At 42.0% G+C, this 13,311-nt stretch overlaps 1 protein-coding gene across 5 annotated transcripts in view; it reads right to left on the bottom strand.

Annotated features, from left to right (window-relative positions):
* Window positions 1–13,311, bottom strand: part of itpr3 (inositol 1,4,5-trisphosphate receptor, type 3) — a 469,401-nt gene that overhangs the window by 342,542 nt on the left and 113,548 nt on the right. For all 5 annotated transcript variants that reach the window (XM_088368417.1, XM_088368419.1, XM_088368416.1 and 2 more), the window contains exons 10-12: window positions 8,521–8,565; window positions 8,316–8,458; window positions 8,127–8,226 (exon numbers count right to left, since the gene is read on the bottom strand). In XM_088368417.1, the coding sequence (XP_088224543.1) occupies window positions 8,127–8,226; window positions 8,316–8,458; window positions 8,521–8,565 (288 nt within the window). The remainder of the gene's footprint in view (window positions 1–8,126; window positions 8,227–8,315; window positions 8,459–8,520; window positions 8,566–13,311) is intronic.

The raw sequence follows: 13,311 nt of genomic DNA, 5'->3' as shown, positions 1-13,311 counted from the left end.
GGTGTTCCTAGAGGAGTACCGGATGAGTATAAGCTGGTGAATCAGATAGCAGCTGGTTTTGAATCCGCCCTGTGTTGGTGGTGTACTCTTAACAAAAATGTTGACAGGATTAACTACATCCATTACAACGTGCAGAGGCTTGTAAACTGGACCGAGGCGGGTTTCAAGGCGGTCCACTCCCAACTGGCCGCTACTTCCCTCATGGCTTTCCAGAATCGAATGGCCCTTGACATGCTACTCTCAAAAGAGGGCGGTGTCTGCGCCATGTTTGGTGAGCAATGTTGCACATTTATTCCAAATAATACTGCAGCCGACGGAAGCCTGTCCCGGGCCCTTGAGGGTCTGCGGACCTTGAATGGGAGGATGAAGGAACACAGTGGGGTGAACACGGAGGTTTGGACCGACTGGTTGAACGTGTTCGGAAAGTACCGCACCTTGGTTTCCTCGGTCCTGGTCTCCATTGCCGTTTTCTCTGCCATTTTGACCCTGTGTGGATGTTGTTGCATTCCTTGTCTCCGATCCTTAATTAACAGGCTAATTACAACTGCTATCTCTCCACCAGCTGAGACTTTTCCGTTGCTCCAAAGGGATGACCTTTCGATCGACGGGAGTTCTTTCTCTAGTGACGACTCTGTCAGCGAATCTATTGTGGTAAACCTGTCCGATTTGTTTCCTGACTCTGGCATTGACGATTAAGACTCAAATTATTGTACTAAGTTCATCTTGTTTTTCCTTTTTTTAATCACTTCACTGGTTTCTTTTATATCAAACAAATTGTTTTAGTTTCTTTACCTGACATGTTTCGGCGGTTTCTTCCGCCTTCATCAGATCTGATGACCGCCGAAACATGTCAGGTAAAGAACCTAAAACAATTTGTTTGATATAAAAGAAACCAGTGAAGTGATTAAGACTCAATTTCCTCCCAAGTGTAAGTTAGTTCTTGCGAAATGTGATCCCTTGGCTGAAAATCTTTTGAAGTGGCCATATGGGTGATAAATTAGTCCCCGCGAACTTATGATAAACAGGGGAGAATTGTTAGAAAAATTGTATATATATATATATATATATATATATATATATATATATATATATATATATATGTATGTTATCATGCATTCTCTAATGAGTACTTATTCATAATGTTACTGCTCAGTATGCTTGCTGCTTTGCCTTGCTTATTCTTATTTTGTGCAACAGAACAGAAGGATTACGGCTGGGTCAGGGGCGAGATGACGGTTGTGTCAAACAAGATACTGCTGACATCTCAGCGTCCACCAGAACAGATCGTGAAAACAACACGTCAAACGATGCATCATGAACCTTCTGATCTTCCTTAAAGAACGTCACTTTCTCTTTCTATCTCTCTGAATCCAAGAAAGTTATTGATTGCTTAAACTGTTTTGCTGATATAGCCATATCTGCACACAACACTTTGTGCATCACTTTTGTTTCTTTTCTTACGAGACGAAGTCCACAATCTTTTTTTTCCTCACCCTCAGGGGCTAATCGTCTCACACTGTGGGTAGGGCGTTCCAAATAAAACGAGTGAGGAGTGTAAACAGATTTTTAGTGTAGTCAGATTGTAGAAAGCAATCTGTATCGCACTCCTCGCGAGAAAAATCAATATTCTGCCTCACTTGTTTTTTGTCTGCTGATCCTTTTCTCTTATTCAGATATTCAGGTAGCACCCTCATCATGGAAAATGCTAGAATAAATGCATAAACGCAGGAACAAAATAGAGACTAAGAAAGTGTGCAGCGAAGTACAGTCGTATGCAAAACTTTGGGCACCCCTGATCATTTTCAAAATGTTCCTTTATAAATCATTGGTTGTTCGGATCAGCAATTTCAGTTAAATATATCATATAGCAGACAAAAACAGTGATATTTGAGAAGTGAAATGAAGTTTATATGATTTACAGAAAGTGTGCAATCATTACCTAAACAAAAGTAGGCAGGTGCATTCATTTGGGGACTCCAACAGACAAATGACATCAATATTTAGTAAATCCTCCTTCTGCAGAAATAACAGCCTCTAAACACTTCCTATAGCTTCCAATGAGAGTCTGGATTCTGGTTGAAGGTATTTTTGACCATTTGTCTTGACAGAATATCTCCAGTTCAGTCAGGTTTGATGGTTTCCAAGCATAGACAGCCCACTTTAAATCACACCACAGATTTTCAACAATATTCAAGTTTGGGGACTGAGATGGCCATTCCAAAACGTTGTACTTGTTCCTCTGAATGAATGCGTTAGTAGAATTTGAGCAGTGTTTGGGGTCTTTGTCTTGTTGAGGTATCCAGCCCCTACGCAACTTCAACTTTGTCACTGATTCTTGAACATTGTTTGCAAGAATCTGCTGATACTGACTTGAATCCATGCGACCTTCAACTTTAACAAGATTGCTCGTACCTGCACTGACCACACAGCCCCACAGCACGATGGAACCACCACCAAATTTGACTGTGGGTAGGATGTGTTTGTCCTGGAATGCTGTGTTCTTCTTCCTCCATGCATACCGCCCCTTGTTATGTCCAAATAACTAAATTTTAGTTTCATTAGTCCATAGCACCTCATTCCAAAATGAAGCTGGCTTGTCCAAATGTGCTTTAGCATACCTCAAACGACTTCTCCCATACAACATCTCCTTGTACAATGTGTGCTGAATCGTTGAACGATGCACAGTGTCACCATCAGCTTGAAGATCATGTTGTTGGGCTTTGGAGCTGCTCTGTGGGTTGACTTTGACTGTTCTCACCATCCTTCGCCTCTGCTTATCTGAGATTTTTCTTGGCCAGCCACTCCGGGCCTTAACTAGAACTGTGTCTGTGGTCTTCCATTTCCTCACTATGTTCCTCACAGTGCAAACTGACATCGCTGAAATCTCCGAGCTAGCTTTTTGTTACCTAAACTATGACGTTGAACAATCTTTGTTTTCAGGTCATTTGTCAGTTCTTTTGAGGCTTCCATGTTGCCACGCTTCGGAGAAGATGCAAAAAGGAGAACAACTTGCAACTGGCTACCCTAAATACCCATAACTGGACATGTTTTGTAAAGAAGAATGGTCAAAATACCAGAATCCAGACTCTCATTGGAAGCTATAGGAAGTGTTTAGAGCAGGGGTCGGTAACCTATAGCTCACGAGCTGGATATGGCTCTTTTCGCGACATTAAAAACGTGATTAAAAAGAATACATTAGTACACTCAAAAAATCATTGGTCTTTATTAAAATACATGCATTTAATTGTATTCAACCTATCGTTTTCTTTTAAATGGTATGTCTGTCACGGGAAATTATATTTAAAAAATGGGCATTTATGGCTCTTTCCGCCAAAAAGGTTCCCGACCCCTGGTTTAGAGGCTGTTATTTCTGCAAAAGGATCTACTAAACATTGGCTGTTGGGGTGCCCAAATTTATGCACCTGCCTACTTTTGTTCAAATAATGATTGCACACTTTCTATAAATCTTATAAACTTCATTTCACTTCTCAAATATCACTGTTTGTCTGGTATATGATATATTGAATTGAAATTGCTGAACCGAACAATCAATGATTTATAAAGCAAAATCATGAAAATTATCGGGGGTGCCCAAACATTTGCATACGACTATATCTGACGCTATTCCAATCCGACACTGAGGAGGAAGACTTCGATGGTTTCAGTGCACTGGATGAAGATGAAGGCTCCCAATGACTTTTACTGGTATGTTTTTTTTAACCAGCCCTGTTAATGCTGTCCTACCATGTTGCTGCTTTGTTACCGCCGCGTCTCAGTGACTTTTACCGGTATGTCTTTTTATCCAGCCATATTAGTGCTGTGTTACTTCCGTGTTGCTGCCGTATTACTGCCGCGTCACAGGCAGTGTTTGGAAAGAAATGTTAAGGTATAAAGGGAAATGTGCTTTCGGGAGTTTGCAAACATATTTTTTAAGGTTGTGTTAAACTTATAATCATATTAATATCTAGTATTGGAGTGCTCGTGTGGATTGGTGGGTGGCGAAGAATGTGCAGGCAAACTGCATGAACTTGTTTTCTTCGAAGTGTTGTGAAATAGGCCCAGATAGGGAGTACCGGACGAGAACACCTCAAGGTCGGTGAGAAACGAGAACAACAGCGCGTCTATGTGGCCGGGCTTCGCGGGGAAAACCCAACCGCCTGACCTCAGCAACACCTGGAGATGGCCATCGACCAATCATCTCACAATATTTTGCATGCTTTAATATTCATATTGTGTTTCTTCAAAACTGGGCAACCCGGAAGAATGTGTCGTCTTTTGGTGGTCACAAAAACGCACGAGCTTTAGTGTGAGGGACCCGGGACCCAGGCCTGTATTAGTGCGCTTTGTCAGGAATAAACAATTGGTAAATTTGGTCTGATTGATCTACTGGTCTTCTCTTTGACAGAACGAACTCGCAAAATTGTTAGGTGCGCCAGTGTGTGGATTAGGACATAGCAATTTATGTGTTAAGTGTTGATCGCAATTTGGAGTCAGATCAATAACTAAAATCCATAACCTAACAGGTATGTTATCAAAACTTTAAAAAGGCTTTCTGTGTACCGTCTTTCTTTGTAAATAACTCGCGTGCAGATGCAGCTTTTAGTATGGTGTGCCTTATTTATGAAAAAAAAATGTTCCCCTAATTTTTGCTCATGAGGCTTATAATCAGGTGAGGCTTACAGTCCAGAAATTACAGTAGTTGGGTCAAGTCAATTTTATTTATGTAGCCCTTAAACACAAACATGTCTGAAAGAGCTTCACATTGCCACAGTTGACAATTATTCTCGACATTCCCTGATTTAACTCTGACTTTTTAAATCATTTCCCCGTCATTTTCTTTCAGTGACGGAAATCTGGGGAGCTTTAATCCATGCACCCTTATGTGTTATCGTATTTATAAACCTTCTCTTGCGTCTTCCTTATAAACCTTCTCTTGCGTCTTCCTTGAGCTCACTTGCCTGGCAGCTTATATATGTCACAAAAACACAGATGTCACAAAAACTCAGAACGTATGTACCGTTTTGGCCCGAATATGACAATGTTTTTTGTATTGAAATAAGACTGAAAAAGTGGGGTTCATCTTATATTCAGGCCCGAGACATTCACAACGCTAGAGGGTGCCAGATACCTTCAAAGTGAATGCTGAACTTGACTCCCCAGGCCAAAGCAAACCCGCCATGAAGAAGAAGAATAAAATAAATACTAAAAATAGAGGAAGCACGAAGAAAAATAAAATAAATAAGTATAGCGGTAGCACGAAGAAGAAAACTAAAAAATAGCGGTAAGAAAGAAAAGACAAGACAATAAAAGAAGAGATAACAGAAAATGGAGCAACGTAGCAACAATCTGGAGAAAAGTGCGTCGAAAATCGGCCAGATTAACCGGCAGCTGAGGAGAAGTTATGACGCAAACTTCAAGATGATAGTGATAAATGAGGCAGAGTCTTCAAACAATTGCCAAGCGACTGTGAAATATGGTGTCACAGACTGCAATGTACGGAGATGGAGAGCTAAAAAAGATCGCCTAAAAAATGCGCACAGTCAGAGAAAAGCTTTCCGTGGTCCTCAAGCGGCCGCTTTCAAGAGTTCGACAGGAGGGTGCGCGAGAAACGAAAGGACGGGATGCCCATCAACAGAGCTATCATTCAGCTCAAGGCCATGGAAATAGCCAGAGCTAAACATACCATACAAAAAATGTTGCATATCAAGTGGCCTGGACGGCAGTGAGGATGACGTGCTATGGGAGGAGCCAGCGTAGCCAGAGGATGGGCGTGAGGACAGTGACACTACGCACAGCGAGGCAGAGGATCTTTGTGAGGAGTAATGTTCTGACATGACAGATCTCAGCTACTCTCAAGTTTAAAGCAGTTTGCATAATTTTATTGCAATGTTTTTTCTTATTCAGATTGTTATTCGTTTCAGATATACTGTAAATATTTTCTGTATAAAAATTAAATTTGGGGTTCAAAAAAAAAATTTTTTTTTTCAAACTTCAGTCTTGAAAAAAGGGGGGTCGTCTTATAATCGGGGCCATCGTATATACACAATCAACTAAAAGGTAGTTTGGTACATTATTTAGGTATAATGATTGTAGAAGGAAGAAAACATTATTTGATGCAAATTACACAAAAGTAAATTAAGAAATTAGGAGTGACTTTCAGATGTGGTCAAATATGGTTGTTTATCGGCTCAAAGTTGGAGGGGTCAAAATAAATGTTCTCGCAAAGCTGCTGTACTAAACAATTTGCGAGTGGTACAAGTGGACAACGAGGTTCAAATAAATGTTCTCGCAAAGCTGCTGTACTAAACAATTTGCTGAGTGGTACAAGTGGACAACGAGGTTCAATAGTTAGGAAAGAAAGCCAGAATCGGGTAAACTTTGCAGCTTACTCAAGACAAAGTTTGGAAAGAGAGGTGAGGGTCTTAAGATGGTTCATTTTTGGTGACAGATTCATTCCTGGGGTAAATGATAAAAGACTTAAGGCAATGGGCGATGAAAGGAATTACAGCAATAGGCACGATAGCTGAATGGGCTATAATGGATAGTTTTAAAAAGTTAAGGGATAGACTTGCACCGGAGAGGCACAAACAATACCGATAGCTGCAAGGATTAAAGGATTATTTAGGAAGGATGTAAAATCTACCAAGTAACGAAACATTATTTAGATATTTAAGAAGGTTTATGAGAGGAAAAGTGTAAAGCAATCTCATATATACAGAAATTTGTGTGTCATGTAGGAAGCATTGATCTTTTTATACTAAGGAAAAGTGAGATAAGGAACTAAAATTGCAAACAACTGAGGACGAGTGGCTGGGTATTTGTAAAACAGAGTGCACATCCAGGATCTGGAGGGAATTTAGTTGAAAAAACATGCTTAGATTTGTTTTTATAACCCCAAAAATTAGTCAACAGTTGGTATTTATGCAACAACCATGCTGGAGAGAATCTGGACACCTTGATGTTGACCATGCACTGGTTTGCCAAATATATTGGGACAAAATATGGTGTGCTTTCAAAAAACTGTTAGATGTGAGATACCAAAAATATGTGAAGTACTTTATTTAGGGTGCTTAACCCTCCTATCGTCCTTGGGATCAATTTGACCCTACTCAATGTTTATTATTCAAAAAATAAAAGTTGACATATTTTGCTTCATATTTCATGACTTTTCCTAAATTGATGGGGACAACTGATCCAGCATGATTTTTTTATGATATGTTTTCAATATACTGAAAACATTACACGCATTGGTCATCCTCTCAAGATGTTTTAGCTGTGAAAACGTCTCCCGCCATGGGCATGCAGGTGTGTGTGTGTGTGTGTGTGTGGGGGGGGGGGGGGGGGGTATGGGCTATTCCACAAGGACAATGGCAAAATCAGGGTGGCGCAAACATATAAAAGCTTGCACAGCAGTCCTGTCTAAAAATTGGATGGATGGATGGATGGATGGATGGATGGATGGATGGATGGATGGATGGATGGATGGATGGATGGATGGATGGATGGGGAGAGAGAGAGAGAGAGAGAGAGAGAGAGAGAGAGAGAGAGAGAGAGAGAGAGAGAGAGAGAGAGAGAGGATGGTGCACTGCTTTGCCAACAACAAGCCGTGGATTACAAGTGGGATAAAGGGTGGGATCAAGGGTCTCCTGAATTGAAAGAAGCAGGCCTCAAAGACGATGATAGGCAGGAGCTCAAGCGAGTGCAGGAGGAGTTAAGGGCCCAGCTTAAGGTGGTGAGGTCACGCTACAGGAAGAAGTTGGAACAGAAGCTGCAGTGTAACAGCATGAAAGAGGTGTGGGACAGAATGAGGTTGATCACCGGCTGCCTTCCAAGGCAAAGTGTCATCATTAGAGGCGGTGTGGAGAGGGCGAACCAGCTCGATGACTTTTTTAACACATTCAAAAACACTGAGAAAATATTTTTATACATGTCCATTTAGATTAATTGAAAGTCTCGTCTTATGATAAATTGACTAGGGAATTACTAAAGGTTCCAAGATTAAACTTGAATCTGGCAAATAGAAATTAACAGATGATAATTTGGTTTCACAACGCATTTTCTTCCTGCTTTCTCTGTGTGCTTGGTTTGAACCTGTTCAACTGTCAATAAAAGAGTGACAGACCAACCATGAGTCTGATGGGTCTCTCTTCGTCAACATCGATGGGGACATTGGTGCTCTGGATCCACGTATTGGTGCAGAGGTGCCTCAGGCGGACATACGAGTTCCTGGGAGCAGGCACTCATTTTACGGTCTCCATTTCACATTCAATGCATTAGTGTTATACTCTGAAAAGCCAGTAGGAAGTGGGCAGTACCGCGGAACAAAAGAATCGGTCTTTTGCAAAGTGGTGGGATCCAGCTCAAAGAGTGAGGCAATGTCGTTCCCATGTGTCATGGCCACCAACTTATATTTGATCTTCTCGCCATGCGAACGCTTGCTGCTGCGACTTCCTTCCATCTGCACAAAGATCCAAAGTTAGGCTGAAGGTCCTTCAATAATCCAGTATGTCTCCTGCTCACCAAGGAGGACATCTCTGAACTGTCCCCTCGATAACCAGGATTCTCCTGTACAAACAAGAGAAAAAACAGTTAATTTACATTTTGTTGATTAATATTTTTTTTCTGGAATGAGGTATTCAAAAGAAACGCACACGCACACACGCTGGAAATTGCTATGGTAATACAAAAAGTACTTCGATGAGTGTCAGACTTGTTTTAAATTGAGCGTTTATTAAGGAGAGTACTGATCATACTGTGAAACATGTCACTGTGTATTATTATAGTAGCAGTGTTTGGTAGCTGTAAACACCCATAAAAAAAAAACAATAAAAAGCACATACTACATGCATTCTTCTAAATGATGTATACATGCATGTATTTCATACTCTTTGATTGGGTTGACAACTTATTTTCATCGCATGATTATTTGTGATGACTAGAATCATTAAGTGTACTAATGCTTGCTAAAAGTTGAGTTGTACAACATGGTCTACCCTTGGGGTGGAAACTGTTACACCCTTTTACTGATGTTGTGCAAAATTAATTTGCTTGTTGTCCAAATATGGTATACGAGTATCTGTTTACACAATCTTGTAAGACAACGAAAAAAGACCCTCTGCACTGACTAAACCAATTTGCAGAGGCAACCCCGAAACCTGTTCACAATCAACACCAACCTGCTTGCTAACAATAAAAATGTTCTCGCAAGACAAACAAGTCAAGCTTTGAGACACCTATACGTGTTTCATAAATGGTCAAACTGTCTCTTGTGGGGCGTCTCGGCGGCGCACTGGGTAGCACGTCCGCCTCACAGTTAGGAGGGTGCGGGTTCGATTCCACCTCCGGCCCTCCCTGTGTGGAGTTTGCATGTTCTCCCCGGGCCCGCGTGGGTTTTCTCCGGGCACTCCGGTTTCCTCCCACATCCCAAAAACATGCTTGGTAGGCCGATTGAGCACTCCAAATTGTCCCAAGGTGTGAGTGCGAGTGCGGATGCTTGTTTGACTCTGTGTGCCCTGCGATTGGCTGGCAACCGGTTCAGGGTGTCCCCCGCCTACTGCCCGTTGACCGCTGGGATAGGCTCCAGCACGCCTGCGACCCCCGTGGGGACTAAGCGGTTCAGAAAATGGATGGATGGATGGATGGATGTCTCTTGTGGTTCTTGGGAAATGAAGAACGGCTGCAGAAATCCCTATCACTCTTAAATTGTTTAATTTTCACGAATAAGTTCTTTGTAAGTTCATTTATTTTTTTAGAGATAGATGTATTTGTTTGCTTGATCAGTGGGAAAAAATGACCGTCACTGGATTATGTCTATGATGTGCAGTATAAGATTTTATGACTTGACTTTTCACTTCATTGAACAAATTCATGAAGTGACTTTCTTTTTTGGTAATGTCATTTGTTTGTTTATTTCAGCTTGTACACTGTCACACTTCATCACAATACCATTACCACATGGATTGCCAAAATGGGACATGGGATGAAGCAGACCTGCTTTTCGTGTCCCACCCCGATTTTAGCCAAAGATTAAGTTTAACTCATTGTTATATACAATATTTTCTACACTATAAGGCGCACCTTCATTTAATTTTTTGTTTTAAAAATGTTTTCATATATAGGGCGCACCAGATTAAAAGGCACATAAAATAGAAGCTACTGTATCAAACAAACTGTGTCAGAGGGCCACACCTACGATAACTTAAACCTACTCAATTTTCTTCCATTGTAAAATGCACTAAATTATTTATTTTAAATAGTTGGTACTGGTAATTAGAAGAATACAATTATTCTGTTCATATTTATATTAAGCTATGTGAAATTGTGGCGTCAAGGTGAAATAAAAAAACAATTATTAATCAGTACAATTTATTCTTAACTTCTTTAACTTTTCCTCAAATGACAAAGCCGCTCCATCTCTGGGTGTGAAGTTTTTAAAAAGTCCTTGTTGGGCTTGCAGTTTTGCTAGCAATGCATCAGCCTCTGATGCGCCCTGTTTATCAGACACATGTATTTTTTCTCATGCTTGGTCGTGTAGTGGCGACTCAAATTATATTCTTTAAACACAGCGATCTGTGTACTACAAATCAGGCACATGGCTTTACCTTTCATTTCTGTAAAGAAATACTTGGCAGTCCATGTCTTGTTGAAAACACGGCGCTCCTTGTCAACTTTTCTTTTCTTGGCGTGAGCACACATTTTGAGGGTAGCATTACTTCGCGCTGTTCACCTACACGCGCGGCTCACATGCACGCACGCTACACGGAAGTGCGACGCCTTTCAAAATTAAAGCGAAACAGTTGTATTGTACGCACGACAAAATTTTTATTTTATTTTTTAAAAATTACGATTGGCCTCATGCGGGCCGGACAGGGACGCACAAAGGGCCAGATGTGGCCCGCGGGCCGTAATTTGCCCAGGTTGCACTACATGGATCTGTGCTAAAAGGAAGGTCAACCCAGTCAATGAGGTAAAAAATAGTCCAACTCCCATTCCGTATGAAAGTGATACGTTTTGGCTTCTTACTTGGTCCAGCACCCCCGCTCATGTTTGATGGTTATAAAATGTCTTTAGTTTAAAATAAAACAGCGAGTGCGTGCGTTGATGCGTAATGCGTTGCTTAGCTTGTTAGCTTTGGTGACGACGTTTGTGCATGCGCAGCCAAATTTGCTGCAGTGAGGGGGTGTGGTAACTGTCTATTGCGCATGTGCGGTTCACTATGATTTCCTCCCGACAGGCTTACCTGTATGTCACTCAAGCGATGGGATGGATTCTAGCCGATAGAAATTTTGTTTTTTTTAAATGTCATGCAATCAACCAGTAGTAGCTTACTTTGGTGACACCCCTGACCACGGTTGCCGTAATGCTGACAGCAATGTGACCTTGTAATTTACTAGTCGTACTGAAGCGTACTAAAACATTTTGGCAGAGCGCTGTGTACAACCAGTAATGGATCAATAAATTCATCAATTGATCCATATATGAGGTACTGCATTATAAGGCGCACTGTTTTTTTGAGTAAATTGTAAGCTTCTAAGTGCGTCCTATAGTTCAGAAAATATGGTAATTTGACTTGTTTTCTTTTGTTACTCACAAAAAAACCAAGAGTGACATTCAATATTGAATATAGCAGCAGCATTAACTAATTAATAAGTTCAGTCGGTTTGTTCCAGTTACTTTGCATCAACCAAAATTTATCATTTCCATTCATCCAACCAGTTTCTACCCTTTATCCAAAGTCAGGTTGTGGAGGCAGCAGCTTCACCACAAACTTCCTTCTCCCCAGCCACTTTATCAAGCTCCTTCCAGGGCATCCCCAGGCCAGCCAAGAGACATAATCTCTCCAGCGTGTCCTGGGTTGTTCCCAGGGCGTCCCTCCGGTGGGACATGCCCGGAACACTTCACTAAGGAGGGTATACTATTCAGATGCCCGGGCCACCTCATTTGGCTCCTCAATGCAGAGGAACAGCTGCTCAGGGACAGCCGCGCTTCTCAACTTATCTCAAATAGAAAGCCTGCGAAGGAAACTCATTTCAGATGCTTGTATCCGGGATCTCATTCTTTCGGTGAGGGATACAGGGAAGCACAAACTTTCTTCTGTCCAGCCACTTTGTCAGGCTCATCCCAGGGGATGCCAAGGCATTCCCAGGCCAGCCAGGAGACATTCTCTCTCCAGCGTGTCCTGGGTTGTCCCCGGGGTCACTTGTATCCGGGATCTCATTCTTTCGTTCACAACCCACAGCTCGTGACCATTGGTGAGAGTAGAAACCTATAGATCGACCGGTAAATCAAGAGCTTCGGCTCCTTCACCTCGACAGACAGTTACAGAGTCCGTATCACAGCAGACGCTGCACCGTCTGTCAAGCACCGGTTCCATCCTGCCCTCACCCATGAACAAGACTCCAAAGTACTTGAACTCCTTCACTTGGGAGAAAATCTCATCCCCCATTCAATGCCCGGAGAGGGCATTCCACCAGACTGATTTCCGACTGAGGACAATGATCTGAAATTTGGAGGCGCTGATTTTTAACCCAACCGCTTCACAAACGGCTGTGAACCGCTCCAGTGAAAGTTGGAGATCACGTTTTGAAGAAGCCAACATCAGCAAAAATCAGGGATGCAATTTCGCACCTGCGCCGAATAATACCTTATGGATGCGTTAAATACAGAAATAGCACCCGAAACTGAGACTGCGCCTTTTAATATGGTGCGCTCTAAATATTTAACCTATACTATAGGTTGTTGTTTTTTCCTGGGTGCAATCAGGCAATCAGAGATCACAAAGAAAAACATAGTGAGGGCTTGTGATCTTGCCAGAAAGATGAGTCGGCATCGAGTATTTGTCTCTGGCCCCTTGTCTGGGAGAAGCACTGATGAGAGCTTTAGCAGATTATTCTCCCTTAATCAATGGATGGCTGGTTTCTGTACGAATCAGGATAACTGATTTTATAGATAACTGGTCTTCCTTCTGGGGCCGCCCCGACCTGCTGAGGAACCGTGAAGGCCCCTTCACTCTTTCGAGGAACATAGATTACTATTTGAGACAGGCCACTTTAGAGCAGGCCGGGTCACAGGTGACTAGGTCACCAGTTAGGATGGGTTTGGAGTCTGTTAAGTTAAAGTTAACTCTCACTAGGCTAGACTCCCATCTTGCACATAGCTCCTTGTGTAGACTAGAGTGTCACAGTTTGAATAGTGCTACAGCATACATTGACACACTTTCTACTGAGGTAGTAGACAAGTCCAATTACTCCGCTCTGACCAGTCTCGCTGATGGTACGGTGCCTGTTCCGGATAATAGTATGTGTCTGCCAA

Source organism: Syngnathus floridae, chromosome 2, assembly GCF_059516105.1.
Source record: "Syngnathus floridae isolate MCC-2025c chromosome 2, RoL_Sflo_1.0, whole genome shotgun sequence".
NCBI lineage: Eukaryota > Metazoa > Chordata > Actinopteri > Syngnathiformes > Syngnathidae > Syngnathus > Syngnathus floridae.
This window is presented reverse-complemented; position numbering and strand designations above follow the sequence as displayed.